This window comes from Neoarius graeffei, chromosome 1 (assembly GCF_027579695.1).
Source record: "Neoarius graeffei isolate fNeoGra1 chromosome 1, fNeoGra1.pri, whole genome shotgun sequence".
NCBI classification, from domain to species: Eukaryota; Metazoa; Chordata; class Actinopteri; order Siluriformes; family Ariidae; genus Neoarius; species Neoarius graeffei.
Window position 1 is genome coordinate 30933044 of NC_083569.1, and position 27382 is coordinate 30960425.

General features: G+C 41.7%; 3 non-coding genes and 1 gene segment (V, D, J or C); 1 reads left to right on the top strand and 3 right to left on the bottom strand.

The window, feature by feature from the left end:
* LOC132884728 (T cell receptor alpha variable 12-3-like) lies at nt 1-27382 on the top strand. The segment is given in 3 exon segments: nt 1-40; nt 157-446; nt 27356-27382. Coding segments are annotated over 3 exon segments (357 nt in total).
* Nucleotides 3250-3331, bottom strand: trnas-gcu (transfer RNA serine (anticodon GCU)). Its single transcript has one exon. It is a non-coding gene; the product is annotated as a tRNA-Ser (tRNA).
* On the bottom strand, nt 9249-9330 carry trnas-uga (transfer RNA serine (anticodon UGA)). Its single transcript has one exon. It is a non-coding gene; the product is annotated as a tRNA-Ser (tRNA).
* trnal-caa (transfer RNA leucine (anticodon CAA)) lies at nt 9457-9539 on the bottom strand. Its single transcript has one exon. It is a non-coding gene; the product is annotated as a tRNA-Leu (tRNA).

Below are 27382 nucleotides of genomic sequence, written 5' to 3' on the forward strand. Positions count from 1 at the left end.
ATGTTCACTGTTATATTCATGTGTCTGTGGCTTTCACTCGGTGAGTTAACTTTGAATTTTTGTTCTTGCAGAAATATTAAGCATTGAATTAATGATTTATTCATCTGTGTGGTGGGAAGAAAAATCAGAATGTACATGCTCTCTTCTTTATGACAGGTGACTCCATGGCAGCTTCAATCAAGCCACTTTTCACTCATACAATTATAGATGAAGGCAGTGATGTTACTCTGTCCTGCAGCTACAAATCAAGTGGTAAAGGAAACTACCTGCACTGGTACAGACAATATCCAAAATCTAAACCTGACTTCCTTCTTTATATATCACAAAGTGGATATAAAAGTGACTCAATCCCACCACGTCTCTCTGCTGAAGTTCATGAAAAGAATAACCAAGTGGATCTGCTCATCTCCTCTGCTGCTGTATCAGACTCGGCACTATACTACTGTGCTTTGGAGCCCACAGTGACAGGAAATCCAACTGCACTGGACAAAAACTTTCACACAGTTATGTAATACTGAAGGCTGATCACTTGTCAAAGTTACATAATTCCAGATGATATAATATCAATGATATAATGAGTTAAAATAAATAAATGGGGGGTTAGATCAGTCAATAAAATCTATATTCAGTGTGTCTTGGCTTGGGGCGGCACGGTGGTGTAGTGGTTAGCGCTGTCGCCTCACAGCAAGAAGGTCTGTGTTCGAGCCCCGTAGCTGGCAAGGGCCTTTCTGTGCGGAGTTTGCATGTTCTCCCTGTGTCCGTGTGGGTTTCCTCCAGGTGCTCCGGTTTCCCCCACAGTCCAACGACATGCAGGTTAGGTTAACTGATGACTCTAAATTGACCGTGAGTGTGAATGGTTGTCTGTGTCTATGTGTCAGCCCTGTGATAACCTGGCGACTTGTCCAGGGTGTACCCCGTCTTTCGCCCGTAGTCAGCTGGGATAGGCTCCAGCTTGCCTGCGACCCTGTAGAACAGGATAAAGCAGCTAGAGATAATGAGATGAGGTGTCTTGGCTCGGTCTCCTGCTCCAGATCTATGTTCACATTCAGGATCACACTTTTTGGTTGCTAAGAACAATGATTTCGTAGATTTTTGTTATTGTTGTCAATGGCTTCATAATATATTCAAAACACACACACACACAAATACTTTCAAGACTCATAATGGCCATTTTAGTCTTGCCTTGCCTGACCATAGTTTTCATTGATATCACTGTTTAAAGATCGTGATGGCCAAATGAGACTTCGAAGCGCATATCAAGAATAAGGGGGCAGATGAAGCTCCGCTTTGAGGCTTTGTATCGTTGAGCAGAAAACCGCATGACCCATGATAAACAAGGCCTCGGTTGTGATTCACTAAAAGGTTCATTACTCAGACTCTCATTCAGCAGACTTCACTTGCGACCTACTGCTAAGAGAAATGTACAGCATGTTTAATTTCTACCTCGCATCAATGTTCTGCCACTTTACATTATTCTTTGCATGTACAGTAATTTGCACAATGTTCCATTTTAAAATAACTTATGTCATCAGATTTTTTTGCTTGTTTGTTTTACTTATTTGCCCGTATGTTATTTGATGTTGACCCTCTGTCTCTCTCTTACACACACACACACACACACTTTGTGTCTTTCTATGGATTAATGATCAGTATAATTTTGTCTGCACAATAAAAAGGTGTACATAAACGGAGTAAGCTTTGTGTCCAGTGCTTGTGTGATGGGACTGTGAGTGCTACTGCAGCCATGCAATGCACAGAGTAACTTTTAGGGGAACCTTTATTGATTTTTGTTGAGGAACAGATTTTTTTTCACTGTGTGTGGATTGAGGTGATTCCTTTTCTTCGAAATTCCCTCCCCAGCCTCACGTGGTTCCCTCACGTGGTTTTCTTCTGAACAATCCATGCCTCGAGGCGGGGCTTCATCTGCCACACCCCCTTATACTCGACACGCGCTTCGGAGCCTCGGCTTCAGACGGCCATCACTACCGACCAATAATTGCTGATTATTGTCTGTCTGTGTTTTGTCACAGCATTAAATCATTATGTATTTTGTGTGTGTGAGCAGTTTAAGGACAGTTCCCCTAGCCTGGCTAACGCGACTTCAAAGCTCTCCGAGCATTTGGTCTGGCCAAGCTATTAAGCCAAACCGTTTCCCAGAGCCCGTGGTTGACCCGCCTCCCTGAAATGCCTCAGTTTGCTACTGATCGAAGCCAGAAAAGGCTGTGACGAAGCTTAAACCAATCACATCACTCTTTCCTCTGACGTATGCGACGCGACAGGGCTAACTGGTCGATTAAACTCTACCGAAGCCGGTCGGGAGCAAGGCAAAAACGTCCTTCCTTTCAATAAATACCTCCAGGGCTGCTCTTTGCTCCGTTTTCAATGAGAACTTCCCGTTGAATGCTTTCAATACAGCATCTACAGCTGTGTTAAAGGCTTGCCACTGCTCCATGTTCGTGATGTGAATGAAGCGCTTCCGGCATAGATTCTGTAAACAATCTATGGCTTCCGGTTGCAGTTCTACTACGTCACTGCCTTGAACACGCCTCTACCCAGGGCCGTTGGAGATGCTCAAAGTTGATTGGTTCCCGATTTTTCGGGAGCTTGGAAATGCTGTAGATAGCCTGCCTGGCCAGACTAAGCTCGGAACAGGCCCTCGTGTTGTGTCATGCTTAGGATGGGCGGGCCCAGGCTACAGTTCCCCATTTCCCCCTGATGAAGCGATCAGCCAGGATGTGTTTCTATCTGACACTTAAAGACATTGATTTGAATTAAAAAGTCTGCAAAGGGAATAAATCTGAATTAATAGTACAGATCTTTGCACAGATAACGAGAAAAGGTGTCATGAATTAAGTTACAGGTGTTTACATTTTTCCTAAACCTTTGTTTGTTAAAATTGCATTTTATATACTCTATGTTAATATTTATTTTTAAACCTTTATTTGTCATATGCACACTTCAAGCACAGTGAAATTCATCCTCTGCATTTAACCCATCTGAAGCAGTGAACACATGCGCACACACCCAGTGAGCAGCACCTTGCTCAAGGGCACCTCAGCCCAAGGCCGCCCCACGTCAACCCAACTGCATGTCTTTGGATTGTGGGGGAAACCGGAGCACCCGGAGGAAACCCACACAGACACAGGGAGAACATGAAAACTCCACACAGAAAGGCCCTCGCCGGCAGCTGGGTTCAACCCGGAACCTTCTTGCTGTGAGGCGACTGTGCTAACCAAAAGAACAGACATGCGATGAGGGTGGGACTCGAACCCACGCATGCAGAGCACAATGGATTAGCAGTCCATCGCCTTAACCTCTCGGCCACCTCACCCACATTTATGTGTGTGTTTATTTATTTTGTATGATGCAATGATCTTTGGACTTTGACAGAGTGAGTAATTCTGTCAAAGTCAAAACTCAGACTCATTAAAATATTTGTTGGAACATTGTTGCTGTATATTTATTTAATAAGCCTGTTATGAAAATGTGAAAACTACATATTCAGAAATAAATCCGTCTAAAATGCTCATCTGAAGTCTGACTGAAAATGAAATTATAATCATTTGAAACCAATCGCAGTAAATTTTGTGCTCCATTTTCCTGATCAGAGGCTAATTATAGGTGTGTGTGTGTGGGGGGGGGGCTTAAGAATTTTGACTTTTCCATGTTTTACCCCCTTAGAAATATGGAGATGGTCCATCTATGTGGGAAAATGTAAAATTTTATTAAATTGAACCTTGCTAACCCCCCTGTACATACCCTCTGAAAGTTTCTATTCATGACAAAGTACATTACAGTGCTGTTTAATACTAGAATGCTGCTTTTTTTAATGTGTTTTAAAGTTATCGATGAATGTGAACCTCTTCAGGTATGCCACTAGGTACGACTACAACATTTTCAGTGCAGATGATCATTATTTTAAGGTAATAAGCTTAGTGGTAAGTACCGTAACCTTACATTCAAGTAAATTAAACATATGATAATTCTGCTCTTTTTCAGCAAGTTTTAAAGTTATTGATGAATGTCACACTCTTCAGTAATACCTCAAATATGAACTATTTTTAAGCACAGAGGATCATTACTTAAGGTTACTAATTTAGTTTTAAGAACCAGTATGCACAAATGATTCATATCTGAATTATATCTCCCAGTGTATTAAATAGTCATTATTTGTATTCTTGCAGGTAAATAATGGCTTCTGTTGCAACACGGTCAAAAGCTAAGAAGATACGAGGTGTAGTAGAGTACATAGAGCAGGCTGAGTTCCCTTCTGGGATGCTTCCAACAGGGAAGGACATCATTCAGAATATGCTCGATCTGCTGCGGCCGAAGCGTGCTGGTCAAGCACAGAGATCCAGGGATGCTGCTGCTCAGTTGCTGGCAGAACTTGTTCAAGAGCACTGGTTATTTTGTAACTTATACACCATCCACACCAGACATATAAAGAAGCATATCCTGAAACTTTATGGAGAATTTATTACTCTGATTCAAACCTGTAAACAGAGACAAAATGAGGGTTTCTAACAACTCTTTTTGTGAGAAATAAATGTGATTACTTTGATTTTTGATGTTATATTTAAGAGTTATTTCCGTTAAGGAATGCTTATATTAGTGAAAAAGGCAGTTTTTGACTATTTGGAGGGGTTATTAACTTCAGAGGGTATGTACAGGGGGGTTAGCATTTTTCAGTTGGCCAAATATTGGTATTTCCATAGATAGATCATCTCCATATTTTGGAGGGGGTAGAAACAAATTTTTTGGTCTAACCCCCCTTATAGGACTGGATCAAAACACAGTAAATGAATTATTACATAATGCTGGTTTGGGACATAAACCTGTGTTTTGTACAAATCTTTTATTTCACTCAGAGGCGCTCTTACAATAGAGGCGAAGTAGGCAATTGCCTTGGGCCCCTCCAACTTTCCCATTCGGCAGGGGCCCCAGACCAGCTGCCCCTTCCCGAATCAGCTGGGGATTTGGGGGCCTTTGGACAGCGATCCATTCCTAAGCCATTGTGTTTGTAAATTGTAATTTTGTATGTTTAAATCGGAAACAAAGACAAAAAACTAAAATACAAAGGAATGAAGTATTTGTACACCCCCCCGTTTGTGTTGAAATGGACTATTCCATGCAATGATCGCGCGAGTCCGAAAACATTGCGCGAAAGACGAACGTGAACTGAACCTGAGTGAGCGAATTCAGAGAACTTCTAATAGCGACTGTGCTGAATTGTTTTGAACTTGTGATCAGCGAAATGAAGCGCCACTTTCCAAGTGGTGCTACGAAAAGGAGGAAGCAGGATGAGGCGAAATCAAAGAATGATGCACTTCCCAAGCTTACAACTTTCTTTAATGTGTCAACACCGTCGGTTGACTCGGATGTTGTAGCGGAGCAGGAGGAGCTGCTGTTGATTCAGGAGGGGCGCGAGCGGCATCAAGCTCCAACACAGCAGACGAGCAGCAGACTAATCTCATTCTCATCTCATTATCTCTAGCCGCTTTATCCTTCTACAGGGTCGCAGGCAAGCTGGAGCCTATCCCAGCTGACTACGGGCGAAAGGCGGGGTACACCCTGGACAAGTCGCCAGGTCATCACAGGGCTGACACATAGACACAGACAACCATTCACACTCACATTCACACCTACGGTCAATTTAGAGTCACCAGTTAACCTAACCTGCATGTCTTTGGACTGTGGGGGAAACCGGAGCACCCGGAGGAAACCCACGCAGACACAGGGAGAACATGCAAACTCCGCACAGAAAGGCCCTCGCCGGCCCCGGGGCTCGAACCCAGGACCTTCTTGCTGTGAGGCGACAGCGCTAACCACTACACCACCGTGCCGCCCAGCAGACCAATCATTCTGAAAAAAAACATAGCGGAGGTGGTGAGCGCGTGTCCCGTTTCTGTTGACCACCACGAAGAAAATGACTCTCTCATTCATTCACTCACCCTCTCACAAAACACTCTCTCTCTCTCACTCACTGACACATACATTCACATGGATATGGAGTTGCTTAGAGCCAAATGCCACCTCATCTCTCCTCAGTCCACACTTCTTACCTCCCCTCACTCACACACTCTCACAAACACTAACTCTCACTCACACACTCTCACACATACACTCACAAACACTAACTCACTCACACACACACACAACTATGTACATAGTTTTATTTATAGAATGTTTGAAATGTTCTGATCTTTAAAAAAAATAAACAGTGCTGGTTTTCCTGGCATTTTGGCAAAGACAGATGTTATCTGAAATTTTATTCTCTGTTGGGTTCCATCATGACTATTAGTTTGTGCAGTGCTACACTTTTTGTGTTCTCTGCTTTCCATCTTCATTTTGGAGTAAAGAAGTGTATGCAGGGTTTAAAGGGGAATGTTTTTTTTTTCTCCTCTCCAACCTTTACTTCCCTATAGATTAGCTTTACCTGCCTATCCACCATGCAGTCGGTACATTTTTTTTTTTGTTTCGGATCGGATGAGGGGGGCCCCATACATACCTTCGCCTGGGGCCCCCAATTTGCTAAATCCGCCACTGATTTCGCTCCTTTTGAAGAAAAGTCCAACTTTATTTACGGATAATGATCCACGAACCACAACAACATGCACTTGAAACCAATCGCAGTAAATTCTGTGCTGCTTTTCCTGATGGTAGAATAATTATTGGACTCGGACTGATGGGTTCGGAACCAAACAAAACCGCTTCCTCATAAAGTAACGCGGTGGAACAGAAAGACTTCACTGGCCAATCAGGCGGCACTTTCCTAATGAATATTCATGAAGTCCCCGCCCACCTTGCTGAAATTGAAAGGTGTTTGTGTTTAAATTAGTGCTGTCAAGCGATTAAAATATTTAATTGCGATTAATGTCGCGACTGTCATAGTTAACTCGCGATTAATCGCAATTTAATCGCACATTTTTGTCACATGAAAAACCATGTAATTCTCTTATCAGCATAAAAAAGTGAATGGGCTTGCTCACTGTTCGAACTACGGGGGTACTTGGGGGATCCGAGATCCCCTGAAACAGACATGAGATCCCTTGAAAACATGATTTGGGAAATGTTGGGGGGTCTCTAAAATATTGGCAAAATGATGTTTATTGACATAGCAATCGTGTGTAACGGGAAGCATTTGCATATCCGAAGTGAGCGCGCAATGGAGATCCGCGCTCTGAGACAAGCACAAGCACCCCGTACTTGATTGGGACAGGCCAAGTGCAGCGAGCTACTCTTTCTTTCTTTTACAGGCAAGCGAACGTGAGTGGGACAGGCAAAGTGCAGCCAGGTACTCTTTCTTTCTTTTACAGGCAAGCGAACGTGAGTGGGACAGGCAAAGTGCCGCCAGTTACTCTTTCTTTCTTTTACAGGCAAGCGAACGTGAGTGGGACAGGCAAAGTGCCGCCAGTTACTCTTTCTTTCTTTTACAGGCAAGCGAACGTGAGTGGGACAGGCAAACTGCAGCCAGGTACTCTTTCTTTGTTTTACAGGCAAGCGAATGTGAGTGGGACAGGCAAAGTGCAGCGAGGTACTCTTTCTTTCTTTTACAGGCAAGCGAACGTGAGTGGGACAGGCAAACTGCAGCCAGGTACTCTTTCTTTGTTTTACAGGCAAGCGAACGTGAGTGGGACAGGCAAAGTGCAGCGAGGTACTCTTTCTTTCTTTTACAGGCAAGCGAACGTGAGTGGGACAGGCAAACTGCAGCCAGGTACTCTTTCTTTGTTTTACAGGCAAGCGAACGTGAGTGGGACAGGCAAACTGCAGCCAGGTACTCTTTCTTTCTTTTACAGGCAAGAGAACGTGAGTGGGACAGGCAAAGTGCAGCGAGGTACTCTTTCTTTGTTTTACTGGCAAGCGAACGTGAGTGGGACAGGCAAACTGCAGCCAGGTACTCTTTCTTTCTTTTACAGGCAAGAGAACGTGAGTGGGACAGGCAAAGTGCAGCCAGGTACTCTTTCTTTGTTTTACTGGCAAGCGAACGTGAGTGGGACAGGCAAAGTGCAGCCAGGTACTCTTTCTTTGTTTTACAGGCAAGCGAATGTGAGTGGGACAGGTAAAGTGCAGCCAGGTACTCTTTCTTTGTTTTACAGGCAAGCGAACCTGAGTGGGACAGGCAAAGTGCCACCAGGTACTCTTTCTTTCTTTTACCAGAGATGCCTACTAGTACGGATTGGCCGTATTTTGTACGGAAAAGTTACGTAAATACGATGTTACGGCAAACAGTGTTATTCTGTACGGAATTATTATAAAGTCTTAAATTCCAGTGAGTTGTTTTTAAATGTCCAAGCGACTTTTTCAATCCATGCGCGATTCACGGCTAGGCTATTTATTTTTCCGACAACCGCACATGCTGTGTGTGACATGCGCAGATTCCGCACATTTGTTCGCGCTATTTTCGATGCGGTAGAATGGCTGTGCATGACTGGGTGTAAAAAGGGCAATGGATACGCGCACTGCAAACTGTGTAGAACTGACATTAACATCACTCATGGTGGTTGCGATGACTGCACGCGGCATGTCAACTACAAAAAAAAATGGAGTATGCTGAAATGGCGAGTCAGGCGGAAAGTAAATCTGGGGGTATCCAGCAGTTTTTTACGAAATCTGTGGATGAAAAGACACGGAACGTGACACGTGCTGAAGCGGTGATGGTTGACCTATGCTTGGAGTTGAACTTGCCAATTAGTGCCATGAAATGTGAGTTAAACTTATTCAATTTCTTTTTACATGTACAGTGATGCTTGAAAGTTTGTGAACCCTTTAGAATTTTCTATATTTCTGCATAAATATGACCTAAAACAACATCAGATTTTCACACAAGTCCTAAAAGTAGATAAAGAGAACCCAGTTAAACAAATGAGACAAAAATATTATACTTGGTCATTTATTCATTGAGTACCTTAAGATGCAAAACTGGATTTCAGCGTGCTATCAGTACACCATCCCGAACATTAGTAAGCAGGACTTAACAGACCTCAGGATCAAGATAGAAGAACGCTTCTTCACTGAACACCGCTAGCCGGACGCTGCTCCTAGTCCGCTCGGCCAGACACCAAAGCGAGACGCATCGTTGACCACGCCCAGGTGAGTTGGCAATGCACTCGGGTCACTGCTCAAATGCCTATATTCGCTGATCAAAGGAAGACCACCGCCCCGTTTCAGGCCGAGAGCACAGGGGCCCTGGCGAAACCCATCCGCCACCAGCCAGGCAACACTGGACGGGCCCCAAATTTCACACCACACGTAGCCAGCAGGATTCGAACCTGCGCAGGGAAACCCCAACGGATTTCAAGTCCATCGCCTTCACCACTCGGCCATGACTACTGGAGGTGCCGAAATTCAAGTGCAACAAAAAATTGCTTTGAGCAACTTTTTTTCTTTTGCAAAGGCACACCAGCCAAAGCCTCCATTTTCACGCCACGAGGCCCATCAACAACCCGCTGCAGCAAATGTCAGAAGTGGGATTCGAACCCACGCCTCCAGAGGAGACTGCAACTTGAACGCAGCGCCTTAGACCGCTCGGCCACCCTGACTCACCACACCTAGCACGAATCCGGCGTGGAACATGCTGAGGTCTCATGCTGCTCTCACGCGTGGGCCATGCGCTTGGCTCACTATTGCAATACTCTGGGCAGTGCTTTTACAAGTTTGCAGAAAACACGGACTTTCCGGCAAACGTTTTACGGCCGTGCTTTGACTTGACCTGTCCGGGAGAGGAGCCCTTTCCGTTTCGGGCAGATTCCTGGACTTGGACCCGCTCCGTCTTTTGCCAGACAAGCTCGGGTAAAAGCCGCCACAGAACAAGGCTCCGGCTGCCTTTCAACAAACCCGATTTCAGATGGCGTCGGCAGCACACTCAAAGCAGCGTGGGAGACGTCGAGCGGACGTCGAGGACATCGCTTTAAGCAGGTGGCCACGACTGCACACGGGGCCTCGGGACAGCGTGGACGAATTATCAGGAGACGCTTCGGTGCACTTCATTTCAAAACGCATACGCTTCAGGGAGGCAAAATCCTCAGGTTGGACGTGAACGAGCCTACGGCCTAGCCTAGTTGATTCACTGGATGTACAACCGTCTGTGGGCAGCGCTGTTAAATAAAGCCAGTCTTGTAAAATGAAACCCTAGAATGGACTGCAATGACCAGTTTTCACCCATCGTATGGCAAAGGGAATCTCAAACTTACTCGTAAGCATGCTAAATTACGTAGGGAAACCTCAAGACATCCGTTTCAGCACCTTAAGATGCAAAACTGCATTTCGGCGTGGTATCAGCACGCCAGGACGTAACTGACATCAGGACGGAGACTGAAGAACGCATCCCCGCTGGATACCGCTAGCCGAACACTGCTCCTTAGTCCGCTCGGGCACACACCAAAGTGTGCTGACTGCTCAAATACCTATGTGCGGTGATCAAAAGAAGACCGCCGTCCTGTTTCACACCGCGAGCACAGGGGCTCAGGCGAAACTGATCCACCGCCAGCCAGACCGACACGGGTAGCAGTCGACGTGCTTCAAGTCTCACACCGCACGTAGACAGCAGGGTTCGAACCTGCATGGGGAAACCCCAACGGATTTCAAGTCTGCCGCCATGAATACGGGAGTTGCCCAAATTCGTGAGCGACAAAAAAAAAAAAAAAACACCGCTTTTTTTTGGCAAAGCGACACCAGCCGAAGACTTCGATTTCACCCACGCGATGGCAAACTGATAACAGTTCACCAAACTCTTCAAGAAAGACTTTGGCTGAATGTCTCGGAGGCCTATAAATAGTTAATAATAATATGTTAGGAGAGCATGTAACAAGTGCACATAAGTGTTCAAAGGACGTAAAATCACCAAGTGAGGATTGTTTACATTGAAAAGAGACTTTGAATATATTTGTGATCCCTCCACCTTTCCCTTGTCGAGTAACATCCAAAAAATTTAAATTTGGGGGAGCTGCTTCGATAAGGGTGGTAGCACTATTTGCTTGATCCAGCCAGGTTTCAGTTAGAAGCAAAAAATCAAGATTGTGTTTACAAATAAGATCATTAATTAAAAATGACTTGTTTAAAAGTGATCTAATGTTCAGAAGTGCTAGCTTTACAGAAATTCTAGAAGCAATATTTGGTTGTGCACTCTGATGCTGTTTTAAAACAGGAAGGAGAATAGATTGGTTCACCCCCAGGGTTAAATGTGCTCTATGTTTTCTGTTTCTTATCGACACAGGAATAGTGTCAACATCGGGTCCCAACTTTTTTTCAACATTACATCCATTTGCAGGGACCCAGACTACATCAAACAAGACTTTCTAAATGTTCCATTTGGTTTGAGGGTGAAAGGACTGGAGATGACATGTATCTTTTGGATGGTGAAAAAGATTTGTAGCCAGCTGAAAGTCCTGGACGAACACAATTTTGATGAACTGGGTACACTGCTTGTCGTGACAGATTTGGGCTGGAAAAGGAAAGTGTAGCCATTGGGAGCAGTTTTTTCATGCTATTTGGGAAATCCATCCGAGGAGAAGTGGAGTCGTCTGTCCTTGAATGTTGGGAGGCCTGCAAGTCAGATCTTTGTGTGTCCTTGATGACGACTTGCAAAGATGATTGTTTAGGCTTTGTAACTATGTCAGTCTGCGACATCTTATCAACTGTTTTCCTCGGTGCTGGCTGAGAAAAGATTGCAAGTTTGTAGTGGTCTGCTAAGACTTTGGCTCCAATCCAGCTGAGTTCAGTGCTATTTGGCTTGTAAAATTCTTTGCGATTCCAAAAAAGATTAAAATTGTCTATGAAATTCATACCAAATGAAGAACAAGTTTTTCCAAGCCAGGTGTTAAGACTGAAGAGTCAAGAAAAAGCAAAACTTCCTCTCGCTGGGAGTGGGCCACTGATAAAAGATTGAATTCCAGTCTTATAGAGCTCAGAAAAAAGTTTTCTGAAATCATCTTGGACAAACAGCTGTTCTCTGAAAACATCATTTGCTCCCACATGTACAATGATACGTTTTATAGTTTTATGCTCGGACATGAGTTTCAAAATGCTGTCTTTGGTGTCAGAGATGGATGCATTTGGAAGACAACAAATAATCATCTCATAACCTTTTAATTGTCTTACAGTGGAATCACCAAGAACAAGGGTTGTGGGATCAGGTGGTGTTACGAGCTGCTTTTTGCCTCTTCTCACAGCTCTTCGATCTTGGTGTGATCTCTTTTTACTATGTGTTTGTCCGCTTGACAAATCCTCTTCCACATCCCTGAGGCATTCAAATTTGTTCTGAAGCCTTATAGGCTGTGGATTTTCCATAGGATTGTAGATCCTATTGTAATTTGTAGAACGAGCTGGTGTTGAAGTAATTACTCTTCTGTTTTTGTTTTTTGGCTTAGCACCCATCATTTGCCAGTTTTCAGTACTTACAGGTTGAGTTATGAATTCTTCCACTTGGTCTGCAATGTCCTCAGTCTGTCGGAGCACAATCTCTGCATTCTCAGCCACTGTTTCAGTACTCCTTTCCTGAGATATCGCTTTTAATTCGTCCGTCTTTGGCAGAGCATTAATCTTTGATTCCAGAATAGAAATCCTCTGTTCTAATTCCATGCATTTTCTGCAGGATTTTTTGCTTCCTGGCATTTAAAAAAAAAAGGTGGAAATTAAATTAAAATTAAATTAAAAGCTTATAAAGATAAAAAATAAAAAAAAGAATAAAATAGTGGAAAGTCAATGAGAAAGTAAAGTATAGAAATAAAGATTAAGAAAGCAGGAGCAAAGCAAAGAAGCGTCCTACTCGCACCATGGTCCTAACAGCACCATCATAAAGAAGAAGAAAAGAAAAATAAACAATGATATTAAATGAGGCTTTGGGCAAACTGAATGAGCCCAGTGCTGTAGATTCACTCAGCGAATCAGGAACAGCCTTGTCAGATGATTACACAGAGTGACCCGCCCCCTAGTTATAATCTCCATATGGACTAATACTAACCCCATTTCCAGAAAAGTTGAGATATTTTCCAAAAAGCAATTAAAACAAATATCTGTGATGTGTTAATTCACGTGAACCTTTATTTAACTGACAAAAGGACAAAGAAGAGATTTTCAATAATTTTACTGACCAACTTAATTGTATTTTGTAAATATAAACAAACTCAGAATTTGATGCCTGCAACACACTCAAAAAAAAGTTGGTTTATCCAATGGTTATTAGATGGTTTCAAGATGGCGGCATGTATGGATGCAGCAGCCCCTCGCAAACCCAATAACATGGTGTTTTGAAATGTTTCTTCATCTATGTCTACATGTCTGTATACATTAAGACACAAGTACAGTCGCCAGTTTCTGGTGAATATTGGCAGAACAAGTGAACACAGCTTGACAAGCAGCACAAGAACAAAAACTCTAGAGCCTCAGCCGACTCTGCCAGAACACAACATCACTGACTTCAAGTACTGTTTCCTATCAGGAGAGGGGGCACTGCAGGCATTGTGAGAGGAAAAGGGAAAGTGCAGAGGGACACGGGCTAGGCTAGCAGCTTATCCAAATAGACCGGCAGTACCATCCATCATATTCGCCAATGTTCGTTCCATAGACAATAAGATGGACCATGTACACCTTCTGAGAGCCTTCAGTGCGACACGAGAAAATGTGTTTGTATTTTCACAGAAACATGGCTAAATAACACCATCCCGGACTCCGCCATACAGCTAGACTGGCTAATGTGCCACATAGCTGACGGAGCCTGGGAAGTGGGAGGTAAGAATAAGCAATGCTCAGTGTCAGGATATGATAGTGGTTTCTAAACACTGTTCAGCTCTGGTGGAGTTTATGATCATGAAGTGCTGAACTTTTTACCTGCTGATGGAATTTACAGCTATTTTGTTAGTAACTGTATACATTCCACCCAGCACTAATAACAGCAATAGAGAGGCAGCACTAAGTGAACTGTACCAAGCTATCAGTGAGCAAGAGCCAGCCCGCCCAGATAGATTTCTTATTCTTGCTGGGGATTTTAACTCTGCCAATCCAAAGTCTGTTTTACCCAAGCTACACAAACATGTTGATTTCCCGACAAGAGGAAATAATATACTGGACCTTGTTTTCACTAACAACAAAGGAGCATACAAGGCTGCCCCTGTCCCCCACCTCGGACTCTCTGACCACATCACAGTTATGCTAAAGCCAGCATACAGGCCAAGGGTGAAAGTGACCAAATCAGTTCTGAAAGAGATACGTGTGCAGCCAGAGGTGCTACTTCTGCACTTCAGAACTGTTTTGACATTACAGACTGGGACAGTGATGCAGGCAGCCATGTACAACCAAAACATCGACCTACTAACCCTTCACACACCTTCTTCGGTCCTCTGCCTTCTGGAAAAAGGTACCAGAGCCTCCAAGCTAGCTCCACCAGACTGGCGAACAGCTTTATATACCATGCTGTTGGGATGCTGAAATCTCTCTCTCTCCCCTATCTCCAAATAACTCAGTCTGTTACTCCAATTCATCTGTAGTATTGTCAAGTAATAAAGCACTTGTCACTTTATGACACTTCCTCACCTCAACATCTGCTCACTACTCATCCTGTAAATGGATCATGATTTGCATATTGCAGATACTCCCATATCCTTAGCCATTTTGCACTGTTACTATTACCATTTGCACTAATACAATTTGCACTATTTCTGCTTGTGTGGTATTGTATGTGTGTGCTTTTTTTTAAGATCAATGCTTGTTTTGTTTGTGTATTTATGTTTACACCGAGGGTCTTGGAGAAACAATATTTCAATCTGTGAAAAAGCCTGTTTGCATTGATCCGTCCTCCGTTGCATAGTTGCTCTGTTCACTAGATAAGCTCTAGTGCTCCCTTTTTAGTGAGCTCAGTCAGCAGGCTGGTAAAGTCCAAAAAATTAAGAAAAACCTCCTGTAATAGCCAGCCAGCCCCAGGAACTGCCTCACCCCCTTTTTGGTCTTGAGCAGGCCACAACCACTGCATTCTTATCAATTTAGGGACGCACCTGCCCATGACCCAAGTGAAAGCCCAGATACTGTACTTCCACCCACCAAATTGCACACTTCCGTGGGTTTGCTGTGAGTTGTGCATATTTCAGTGATCTCAGGACAGCCCTTGGGTTTTGGAAATGCCACTGCCAATGTCCCTGTGTGCTCGTGACAGGAATTGAACTATGATGCAATGGCTGGAGCGCACCTCTGCAGAGCAGGGACCTAATCTGTGAGCAATGTCCACTGAGTAAGCCAGCTGGTTCACGATGTCCGGGGAGACGTGTTTGAAAATGTCAACAATGATATTCTTCACTTTCTCACCTGCTTGCTCCGGAATGCCAAACACTCATAGATTCCATCTTCTTTTATAGGCATCCAGGTCACTGCATTGTTTCTGAGGACACTGTTCTCTTTTTCTAAGATGTGGACTTTACTTTGTAAGGTGATGACTTGATTTGTCACATCTTCTACCTGTTTCCCCATAGAATCAAGAACGTCGGTGACACTTTTAATGGAATTTGTCTTATCTTTAACCTTTGCCTCAAGTGACTGCAGCCGTTTGAGAGATTCTTCTTGCATCTTTTCAATTCTTTCCATTATTATTAGCAAAAGCGAGATGGGCACAGCCTCTTTATAATCCTCGTCACTGGCACGTGTCTTTGACCTTTTGGCTGGTCATGGTTTCAGAGTTTCTAGTAGTGGCACCAAACACTGTTCCATTTTGTCTTGTAAAGCATCTGATTCAAACTTTTCACTCAGAGACTTTCTGGCATAGAAATGCATTACAGCCAGCTATCTTCCTCTGTTTCCATATTGACGGATAACCTGAAAAAAGTAGCAAGTATGCTTACCAACTCCTGTCGGTTTAGTTTGTATAGTGATATGTTCACTTCTCCTTTAGTTAGCAGGTTCACTGAATGGTTAACTTGAGGCACTAGTTGGATAACCGTGAATAAAATGAAAGAAAACAAGGATTAAAAAATTGTTTCTGAGCGAGGTCCTTGTAGTCGCTATTTAGTTTATCAATTAGGTTCATTCTAATCAGCCCTTAAGCATATTTAGCAATTCAGCACATTAGGTTTCGTTTATCATGTTGCGGAGCTACACAAATCACATATTATACTGACTCCATCTTGGCTGCCCCCCTGTTGCTCTTCTTCTTCACGAGCAACTTGGCTTGTATATTTGTCCACCTCTTTCTCCATAGCTATAGGTTCTAAATCATCCTCAGACAGCCAACCAAAGATTGAGGACGAATTTGAAGAGCCTTTTTGTCTCTTTCAAAAGAATTGGTTTCAAGAATGGATGCCACTGCAGAGAATAGTATAGAGTCCATGTGGACACAAAAAAGGCATTGGTGCACATGACGTGACGCATGCAGCACTGCTAACCTGTAAATCACTGCGATCTAATAATGGTGGAAAAGTTTAGTGATTTTTGGAGCAGAATTCATATGCAAAAATTTATTTTTTGAACCAATTTTTTATTTATATGCTAACTTAGAAGAAGAAACCTTTATTTGTCACATGCACACTTAAAGCACAGTGAAATTCATCCTCTGCATTTAACTCATCTGAAGCAGTGAACACACGCACACACACCTAGAGCAGTGGGCAGCCACACGACAGCGCCCAGGGAGCAGTCAGGGGTTAGGTACCTTGCTCAAGGGCACTTCAACCCAAGGCCGCCCCATGTTAACCTAACTGCATGTCTTTGAACTGTGGGGGAAACCCACGCAGACACAGGGAGAACATGCAAACTCCACACAGAAAGGCCCATGCCAGCCACTGGGCTCGAACCCAGAACCTTCTTGCTGTAAGGCAAAAGTGCTAACCACTATGCCACCCTTTAAAGTTTTCAAGCCAGCCAGGAGTCAAACCTAGAATCTTCTGATCCATAGTCAGACACGTTATCCATTGCGCCACTGGCCCTATAACTTAACTACCATAACTATAACTTGACAGAGCACCATGTACAGACCATTTCACATGCTCATTCACACATAGGGACATTTTATCCCAGCAAATTTCCTACAGTCTTGTTTTTTTGGAGGTGGGAAGAAACTGAAGAACCCATGTGGGGTGAACATGTAAAACTGCACATGTGTCACAGTGCTGCCAGTAAAACAAATACTCATCAAATTATCAAATTTTTACAAATTGTCTGCTTAAAATGTGTTGTGGTGTGCTGTTATGTCATTTTTTTTATCATAAAGAAATCTTTGTACCCTCATGGTACAATTCCATATTCCTCAATAGCCAGTGCACTAAAGACAAGGCTTGGCTCAATTCTCATACCAGAATTCCACAATGACTGTGGACCCATGAGCCTCTCTGTTCTGACTGGAGTAATTACACTGTTGGATTGTCCTGAGGAAGGGCATCTCATTATCTGAGTCTATTAAATCCACATATATAATACTGAAACTGTATATTGTGGGAATCAGAATATTTTGACTCTTTTCTACATTGTAGAACAATACTGAAGACATCAAAACTATGAAATAACACATGGCACATGATGATGCTTTGCACACTATTGGTATTATCTTAACCAGCTTCATGAGGTAGTCAGTTAACAGGTGTTGCCTCGTCAAAAGTTAATTAGTGGGGTTCCTTGCCTTCTTAATGCATTTGATATCAAACAGTAAATAGTAAATAATAAAAATACAGTAAGTAGCTCTATTTGACACTGGTAGTAATCCATATTATGTCAGGAACCGCTCACCTAAGTAAAGAGAAACGACAGTCCATCATGACTTTATGACATGAAGTGTCTTTTAATGAATTAAAAAAAAAAACAACCTTTGAATTAGGTGTGTCCAAAAATTTGACTTGCACTGTATTTTTTGCACAAATATATTAATTTTCAAAATTAAAATAATCTTTTCAACAGCTAATAATTTTTTTTCTTTCTGTAATGTATGCACTGTATGTGTAGTAAACATTTATGAATTTATAAAGGGTTTTCTCCTTGGTGAACACTAGATGGAGCAGTCAGCTATCTTATTGTGGGCAAAGTACTGAGAACCACACAACCCTGCTCACATCCTCCAGAGATGTTCAGCTCTTTGATGAAGAACATGACTTTTCTGCTTGTGCAGGCCTTTGGCCCACGCAAGATCTCCGCTAACAATAAATCTAATGTAGTAATTTTTACAATTAAAATGATTCATATAGGTAGCGGTCTGAGTGAATGACCTTGACATCTGTGACGTCATCGCAGGAAGGCTATTGGTCTCTTCGCCATTTCCGATATACTAAAACACAGAGCTGACTGCAACTTCGAGCTTCCATTTTGAGCTAATTTATCACCATGCCACATAGATGTGTTCCTGGCAAGTGCAGCAACATGACAGAAGGTGGATTTACATTGCATTCATGGCCCAAGAATGTTCAAACTGCAAAGATTTGGACGAGTTTTGCGAGAAGTTCATGGGCACATTGGGCACCTACGAAGTGGTTTCTCCTCTCCTCTGCTCTGCACATTTTACTGAAGACTCGTATGAAACCTCTGATCTGTTGATGAGCGTTGGCTATAAGCCCATACTGAAAGAGGGTGCAGTACCAACAATTAAAGGAAAAGAAAACTACAAGAACAGGAAAATAAGTTCAGTTGCACCAGTTCTCCCAGAGTGTGAGCTGAGGGTTGTCGGTAAAACCTGGGACGGGACGGGATGGGACATATTATCGCTCAGGCAGTGACCTCCTCGCAGTTGTTGGTAAAACCAGTGACGTCCCGTCCCGTCCCATCCCGGGTTTTAGTAATTGCCTGAGCTGAGCAGTAATGGCGGAGTACTCAGTACGGAGAAAATGGAGAATGAGTGGACCAGCCATCTGATTTCTCTGCTGGATATGCTTGCCTCAGCAGCAATATCCTGCCCTTATGTGGAAGAAGCAAATGAATGGAGAACTGACCGAACAACTGAAAGTCAGATTGTTTCAAAACAATCAGCCACAAGGTCAGCCTTCAAGAAGTGAGAACACAGAAGGGTAAGATGCGACTCTCATTTGGATACAAAACAACAAAAACAACACTCGTTGTTTACCTGCATTTAGATTAATACATGGGTGCTGTACTATGGCTGCCCACTGCTCTGGGTGTGTGTGTGTTCACTGCTTCAGATGGGTTAAATGCAGAGGATGAATCTCACTGTGCTTGAAGTGTGCATGTGACAAATAAAGGTTTCTCCTTCTTTCTTCTGAATGGTGTGAACAAATACACAGGTTGTGTTAATTTTAAAACTACACATAACTATGGGTAAAACAGCTGACATATTAACACAAAATGTGTAAATTGAAGTGCTACACAATTTGTGTAAATCTTCCACAAGGACATCTTAATCTACACTAAGAACATTTGATTAATTAAATCATTTCCCTGATTGATTTAAAAATACATGATAACTGGGCTTGGTACTGAGTGAATATTGAAAAGTAGGAACTATTAAAACACGACACCTTTTGAGAGTCGCTGGACTTTGTTTCTGTTTCCACTGATCTTCATCCAGAAATGTAACTGCTAATGAACACTACATGTAATTTCATTAATGATATTCATAATTAATGATATTCCTTACAGTAATTTCATTTCATGTTCTGAGATCATCACTGTTCTGATACACAACTCTGCTGTAGAGCCCTGCACTCCCGCGGGAGTCCCACGGGACCCGCCGCAAAGCAGTGTGGCGCGGGACAAATTTTGAAAGCTCATTGCGGGTGCGGGCGGGACCGGAAGTGCACATATGCGCGCACAGGCGGGAGCAGGAGTGTACATATGTGGCACTAGCAAAAACGGTGATAAGCTGCAGTCCCACTAACTAAAAACGTGTTTGAAATAAAATTTATAAATTATTAATTTATGTCTATCATATATAATTTGTGCTGGATATTTTATTTGGCATTAATAAAAGCATTTTAAGATACCTAAATTTGCAGATAGAGTGAGGAATGGCATCTTAAATTTGCCATTGATCACTCTAATGATTCGCCGTTTACACCCAGCTATCAAGAGAACCATGAGTGAAGTGATTTACTGCTTATGTTAGTCTACCACTCTAATCAGAGAGACAGGTTACACAGTGATGGTAGGCTTGACTCAATGCTATCCCAGAAATCCTTCCTGTAATATGCAAATTTGGCTGTCCAATCAGAGGCGGCCAAATTTGCATATTACAGGAAGGATTTCTGGGATAGCATTGAGTCAAGCCTACCGGCACTGTGTAACCTGTCTCTCTGATTAGAGTTGTAGACTAACTCAAGCAGTAAATTAATTCACTTCTCTTACTAGCTCTGCTTTGCAATAAAAAAAAAAAAACACCATTGGTACAAAGCAAGCCCATTCACTTTTTTATACTGATCAGAGAATTACAATGGTTTCTCATGTGATAAAAATGTGCAATTCGCAATTAAATATTTTAATCGCTTGACAGCACTTATTATTATTAGAGACGCTACATGCTAAATTCAGAAATAAGGTAAATAATAACAAACGTGAATGTGAGCTGTAGATATTTATGCTCAAATCCACTCAAAGTAGGGGGCGGGGCACCATCACGCTGTGTCAAGACGAACTTTTCTGAGAAATAATGCGAACGTCTGCATCATGCGGGATTTGCGGGCGCGGGCGAGAGCAGGACAAAATATGGCAGGCACGGGCGGGAGCGGGACTGAAAATCATAATTTTTTTGTGGGCGCAGGCGGGAGCGGGACTGAAAATCATAATTCTTTGCGGGCGGGAGCGGGACTGCACAATGCGGGCGCGGGCGGGAGCAGGACTGAAAAATCCGACCTGCGCAGACCTCTACTCTGCTGCAATGCACATCTAGATTCATGTTTTCAAGCTTGCTGATGACACAACAGTGTTGAGCCTCATCAGCAAAATGATGAGTTTACATACAGAGAGAAGGTGGGCAGTTTGAGGACTCGTGTAGAAGCAACAACACCTGGACATAACAGCAGATCTTATTTTTGACCTCAGGAGGATCCACAGTGGTTAATGTGTGTCTGCTCATGTGATCATGGGATTCTACGAGTCTTGGGTTGCACATCACTGAGGATCTCATCTGGGCCAAAATAAATCCCTGCAATGTCTTAATTTCCAGGAGAGACTGTACCCTCAGGACATTCATGGGAATAATAGAGAGCATCCTGCACAGCTGTACCACTGTAGCACAGCTTAAACAATTACATAGAAAACATTACAGAAAGGTCCACAGGGTGTGTGGTTGAGACCAATTCTGAACTTGAGTGATGTAGCTGAGGCTCTGTACAAGTTCAGGAGTTTCATCAAGTTCACTATTTGCTGTCACGATTTTTGAATTTAGAATTTAAAAAATGACTTCATTTTCCCAGTAACACTTTTTTTCAGGGTCAACTGGGATGTAGTTCATTTAAAGAAACAAAACAAAGCAAAACAAAAAAATCCTTGGTGTGTTAAAGTCTTTCACCTTTCTCCACAAGATGGCATCATCAGTTATCTTACTGTGGGCCAAGCATGAGAACCCCACTCACATCCCTGAGAGATTTCAACTTGTTTGATTATGAATACTACTTCTTCCAGTTGGTCTCATTAGGGGTCGCCACAGTGGATCTGTTCCACATGTTTGATTTAGCAGAGGTTTAACACCGGATGCCCCTCTTTGGAGCTTCAGCAATGATTCTGATTATTCAATCAAGCTGAATAGTACAATTGTCAACTCATCATCAACACAATGACTTGTCTCTCTGAATTAATGAAGAAAACTGAAATTGCAGTCAGGCTATAAATACAGTTTATTAATAATGTGTGATGTGTAATATATTTGTCTCCAGCATGGACAAGCACATTACAGCTGCAGTGAATAAAATGGGCTCTGGACAGGTTCACTTGTAATGGAAGTGTTTGTGATTGGATAATGTAAATACTTTATTGTGCTTACAGAGTTTCATGCTGAAATGACAAATAGCAACCATGAGTTTTTTTTTTTTTTTTAGTCTTTCGGTTTATAAAGCAGAATAATAATATTAAAACCATATGAGGCAAAAAAAAAGACAGGAGAAAGAAGACAGGTAGGCCAGGCAGCACACTCGGCTACAGGGAGGAAATAGAAAAGAAATAAAACACCCAGTCAGTCTCTCTTCCTCTTTCTCTCTCTCTCTCTGCAACTTTCACTGGATCTAACAAACTTCACACACAAAATGCATCACCTCCCTTAAGGCCTAATGGCTTGGTGGCATCTTTCATAATATTATGAAGAGCAGCAGCTGGAACAGGCTTCGGTATTAAAGTCAATAAATCAACTGCATTATAATAATGTTAATAATAACTTGTGATACTAAATTATTTGTCATGATTTATACTTATTTACAGCAATTTCAGATCAGGCCAAAGCCCCTAATGCAGCAAAACCACTTATAAAACAAATATAACAGGGAATTTAAACATTTAATAATGTATTGATTAGATTATATTTTTACAGATTAGAATGATTCATTTTTCATAATTCCATGAATTCTGCTGACAGTCGGAGTTGAAGACAGGTTCCTCATGTGAGGCTGAATGTAAAGCCAGGATGCTTCAGTAAGAATCAACAATCTGTCAGTAACAATGGTGACACTGTCATGTGGTGCTGTGGGCTGGAGCTTCATGAACCTTTATGATGTGAACATATCATAGTACAGAAAGAATACTTTCACTCAGCTGAGGCCATTCATCATGTTCACTGTTATATTCATGTGTCTGTGGCTTTCACTCGGTGAGTTAACTTTGACTTTTTGTCACTGCAGAAATATTAAGTGTTGAATTAGTGATTTATTCATCTGTGTGGTGGGAAGAAAAATCAGACTGTGGGTCTGACTTATGTCGTTCTGGCTTGGTGGTGGAAATGATAAAAATATTATGTTCTCTTCTCTATGACAGGTGACTCCATGGCGGATTCAATAAAGCCACTTTTCACTCAGACAGTTATAGATGAAGGCAGTGATGTTAATCTGTCCTGCAGCTATCAATCAACTAGTACTACATCACCCACCCTGCACTGGTACAGACAATATCCAAAATCTAAACCTGACTTCCTTCTTTTTATATCACAAAGTGGATATAAAAGTGACTCAATCCCACCACGTCTCTCTGCTGAAGTTGATGAAAAGAATAAACAAGTGGATCTGCTCATCCCCTCTGCTGCTGTATCAGACTCTGCACTATACTACTGTGCTCTGCAGCCCACAGTGACAGGAAATCCAATGCACTGTACAAAAACTTTCACAGAGTTATGTTACACTGAAGGCTGATCAATTGCTAAAGTTACACAATTCCAGATGATATAATATCAATTATATAATCAGTTAAAATAAATAAATAAATGGGGGGTTAGTTTGGTCAGTAAAAATATGCACTCACTTGCCAGTGTAATAGGAACTTCTTCTTGATTCTAAGATTCTTATTCTTGGCTGCAGGAGTGGAACCCAATGTGGTCTTCTGCTGTTGCATGCTGAGCTGCTTTTCTGCTCACCATGGTCGTGAAGAGTTGCTATATCCTTCCTGGCAGCTTGAACAAATCTGGCCATTTCCCTCTGACCTCTCTTATCAACAAGGTGTTTCCACCCACAGAAGTTTTGCTCACACTATTTTTTTCGCATCATTCTGTGTAAACTCTAGAGACTGCTGTGTGTGAAACCCCCAGGAGATCAGCAGTTTCTGAAATACTCAAACCAGTCCATCTGGCACCAACACCCATGCCACAGTGAAAGTCACAGAGATCATACTTTCCCCATTCTGATGTTTGACGTGAACATTAACTGAAGCTCTTGATTTGTACCTGCATGATTTTATACATTGTGCTGCTGTCAAGTGATTGGCTGATTAGATAACTGCATAAAACAGCAGGTGGATGAGTGTTCCTAATAAAGTGGTCAGCGAGTGTACATGTCAATTTCCTGAGAAAATAACGAGTGGAAACACGTTAAACCACATTTCTATTTCTAAAACCATTTCCATTAAAATCTGTTGTTGTTTTTCCCCCTACTCAAAAATCTATTTTTTCCCCCAGAACCAAAAAAGTCTCAGGTTCCAGAAAACCTGCATTCATGACATTTTACATGTTCAGTCAATTTCCATATGTAGAAGGATATTACAGAGGATTTATGTTATATTTTATAATCAAAATGAAAAAACAAACAAGCTGTGACTGCCGATCATGTTTTCTTTGTTAAACAAAGAAATGATTTTCCAATAAATTGTACTGCAGAGGCCTCTCTATTGAGCGTGTCTTAACTGAACAATTTAACTAACAGTGTGAGTAAACTATTTAACTGTAACATCCAAAGACAAAATTTTTGGCTTTATGTTTCCAAATTCATACATATTTACTGATTTTCTGCTTTCCACTGGACACTTGTGTCAGGTGATGAAATCTTAAGGATATCACAGTGTATTCTGACACTTACGATCAGAGCAGAAAATATATGTTTGAATGAATTATGACCAGAAAATGAATGTTTTAATTTCCTTGTCACAATTGTACCATTTGTTTCCCTGTTTGTAAAACTGATTCCTCAATAAATTCAGGTTCATAAAATTTTATTTTGTATTCATGTTTTTTTTTAATTATTCTTAATTTTATTTGTTCATACAGCATTTTAGAAAAAATGAATTTGGAAAATATATAATATGAAATTTCTAAAATGTTTATACAATATTAGAATTTGTTGATGGTAAAATTGGAGTTTTAAAAAAATCCTGTTATTGAAATTTGATTTGTTACTGCCATTAATAAAAATCCTAAAAACAAATGACTTTTTAAATGTGTCACTAAGTAAAAACTTAAATCAGTGAAAATGTGTTCCAAATTAACAATATCATTAAAAAATGGTTGAACAAAACAGTAAGCCATGCTTCTTTAGAATATGCTCTCGATATTTTTCTTTCATGTTTACAGAGTCAGCACCTCCAGAAATGTACTGTGTGTTGGGTATTTTGTTTTAGTATAAATATGGAGGTGATTATCAGAAATCGTGCACTGATTCGTAGCGAAACTCGGATTATTTCTCGATAATCACCTCGAGAGACTCGACAAAATGGTGGCCAATCACTTTGTCACCGTAAGTGAGGAAGAATTACAGATTATGAAAAAAAATTGCTGTTCTTAAAGCACTAAAGATGCAATGAAATTAGGTCCACCTCCAGAAATGTATTGTATGTTGGGGATTTTGTTTTAGTATAAATTGGTTGTGAAATTTGGATTATTTCTCAATAATAATAATAATAATAATAATAATTTCTCGAGCGACTCTGCAAAATGGCGACCAATCGCTTTGTCACCATAGAATTACAGATTATGAAAAAAAAATGCTGTTTCTAAAAGCAGTTAAAGAGGCTACAATGTTTGGTCTAAAACTGTTCAAAGGTCAGGTAAAATTGTGATTTATTTATTTATTTCAAAATAAAGTATTTTATGTGAGTCGGCATAGATAAGTGACACACGTCTGTGTGCATTGCATTTGCCTGCTGCTTTTGAAGTTTGAAATAAATAATTTTTTTAGATGATTTTTTTTAAATAATCACCTGTGTATTTATATGAAAACAATTATCCGCCTGAAGCTCAGTGAATATCAGTGAATAATAACTCAGACCAAGTTGAACATATAGCTGATATAACCACATGGGCTCGGGATTACTTTGGCAAATCTTTGTCAAGCTCTACAATACAGCGCTACACTCACAAAATTTGATGCCTGTTAAAACTTTACTGTGCAAGAAAGAAACCTTATGTTGACTATTTCCAAATGTGCTGTCGACTTCTTTGGGCTTGGAGGTATCTGGGATGGACCATCACACAGTGGAAATGTGTATTGTGGTCAGACAAAACAGTATTCCAGGTATTTTTTGTAAGAAATGGACACTGTGTGCTTTGGACCAAAAATGAAAAGGACCTCCAGACTGTTCCTAGCAACAAATCCAAAAGCCAAGGTTTGTCATGGTATGGGGTTGTGTCAGTGCCCTTGGCAATGGTAACACACTTCTGTGATGGCAGCATTAATTCAGAAAAGTACACTGAGATTTTGGGGAAACATATGACAACTTTTCCAGGAACATTTCAACAAGACAATGCAAAACCGCATTCTGCACACATTACAAAGGCATAGCTGTGGAAGAAGAGGGTGCCTGTCCTGTCTGTCCCTGGTAGAAAATGTGTGGGGAATTTTGAACTGAAAAAATATGATCATGACGCCCCCATATTGTTGCACACCTTATGACCTGTTTGGAAGAAGAATGGGACAAAATAATACCTGAACCACTTCATCACTTGGTGTCTTCACTGCCTAAACATCTTTTAAGTGCTGTGAGAAGGAATGGCACCTTTAGAAAGTGGCAGAAGCTTTATAGTCCAAGCTTATTTGAAAATCTGTTGCAAGAATCAAAATTGAAGTAGGTGTTTATTTTGGGGGAAAAAACAGTAAAATTCATGAGGTAAAACATTAAATAATGTGCTGTTGTATTGTTTTGAGTAGAATACATGTCAAACATTATTGACCAATCTTTTTTTTTTTCAATTTATACTGCAGTTTCAACATACCGTCTAAACATTTTCTGACTTGAGGTTGTACTGGACACAGTAAATTTGAGTTTAAAAAAGTGATTTTGTTCAACTCTGGTTCAGCTGTTAGCAAATGACTATAATGGCAGTTGAACATCCATCTTCATTCTCATCTCATTATCTGTAGCCGCTTTATCCTGTTCTGCAGGGTCACAGGCAAGCTGGAGCCTATCCCAGCTGACTACGGGCGAAAGGCGGGGTACACCCTGGACAAGTCGCCAGGTCATCACAGGGCTGACACATAGACACAGACAACCATTCACACTCACGGTCAATTTAGAGTCACCAGTTAACCTAACCTGCACATCTTTGGACTGTGGGGGGAAACCGGAGCACCTGGAGGAAACCCACGTGGACACAGGGAGAACATGCAAACTCCACACAGAAAGGCCCTCGCCGGCCACGGGGCTTGAACCCGGACCTTCTTGCTGTGAGGCGACAGTGCTAACCACTACACCACCGTGCCGCCCAACATCCATCTTTCATACAAAAACCTCAGCTGGAGTGGTCACTGAGCTCATTTGTAACATTAGCTGTTTTTACACGATTTAAGATGTTAAGAACTACTTTCAGAAATAAAAAAAAAAATCACTCCAATTGCCACTTAAACAATACAGTAATTATAATTCTTTGTTTGTGGACCAAAAAAGTAAAACAAAACTGGAAAGAGGGTTATATTTTTGTATAAATGTTAAATCTTGAGACACAGCCCAGGCCTCTAACTCCAAAAGATCTATTTAAGAGGTGAAGTTGGATGCAGTGAGTTGATCAGCAACAGTGGGATTGTTCTGTGTTGTATTGGTGATTTAGTTCACTGTGATTGAGACTGTGAAGTGA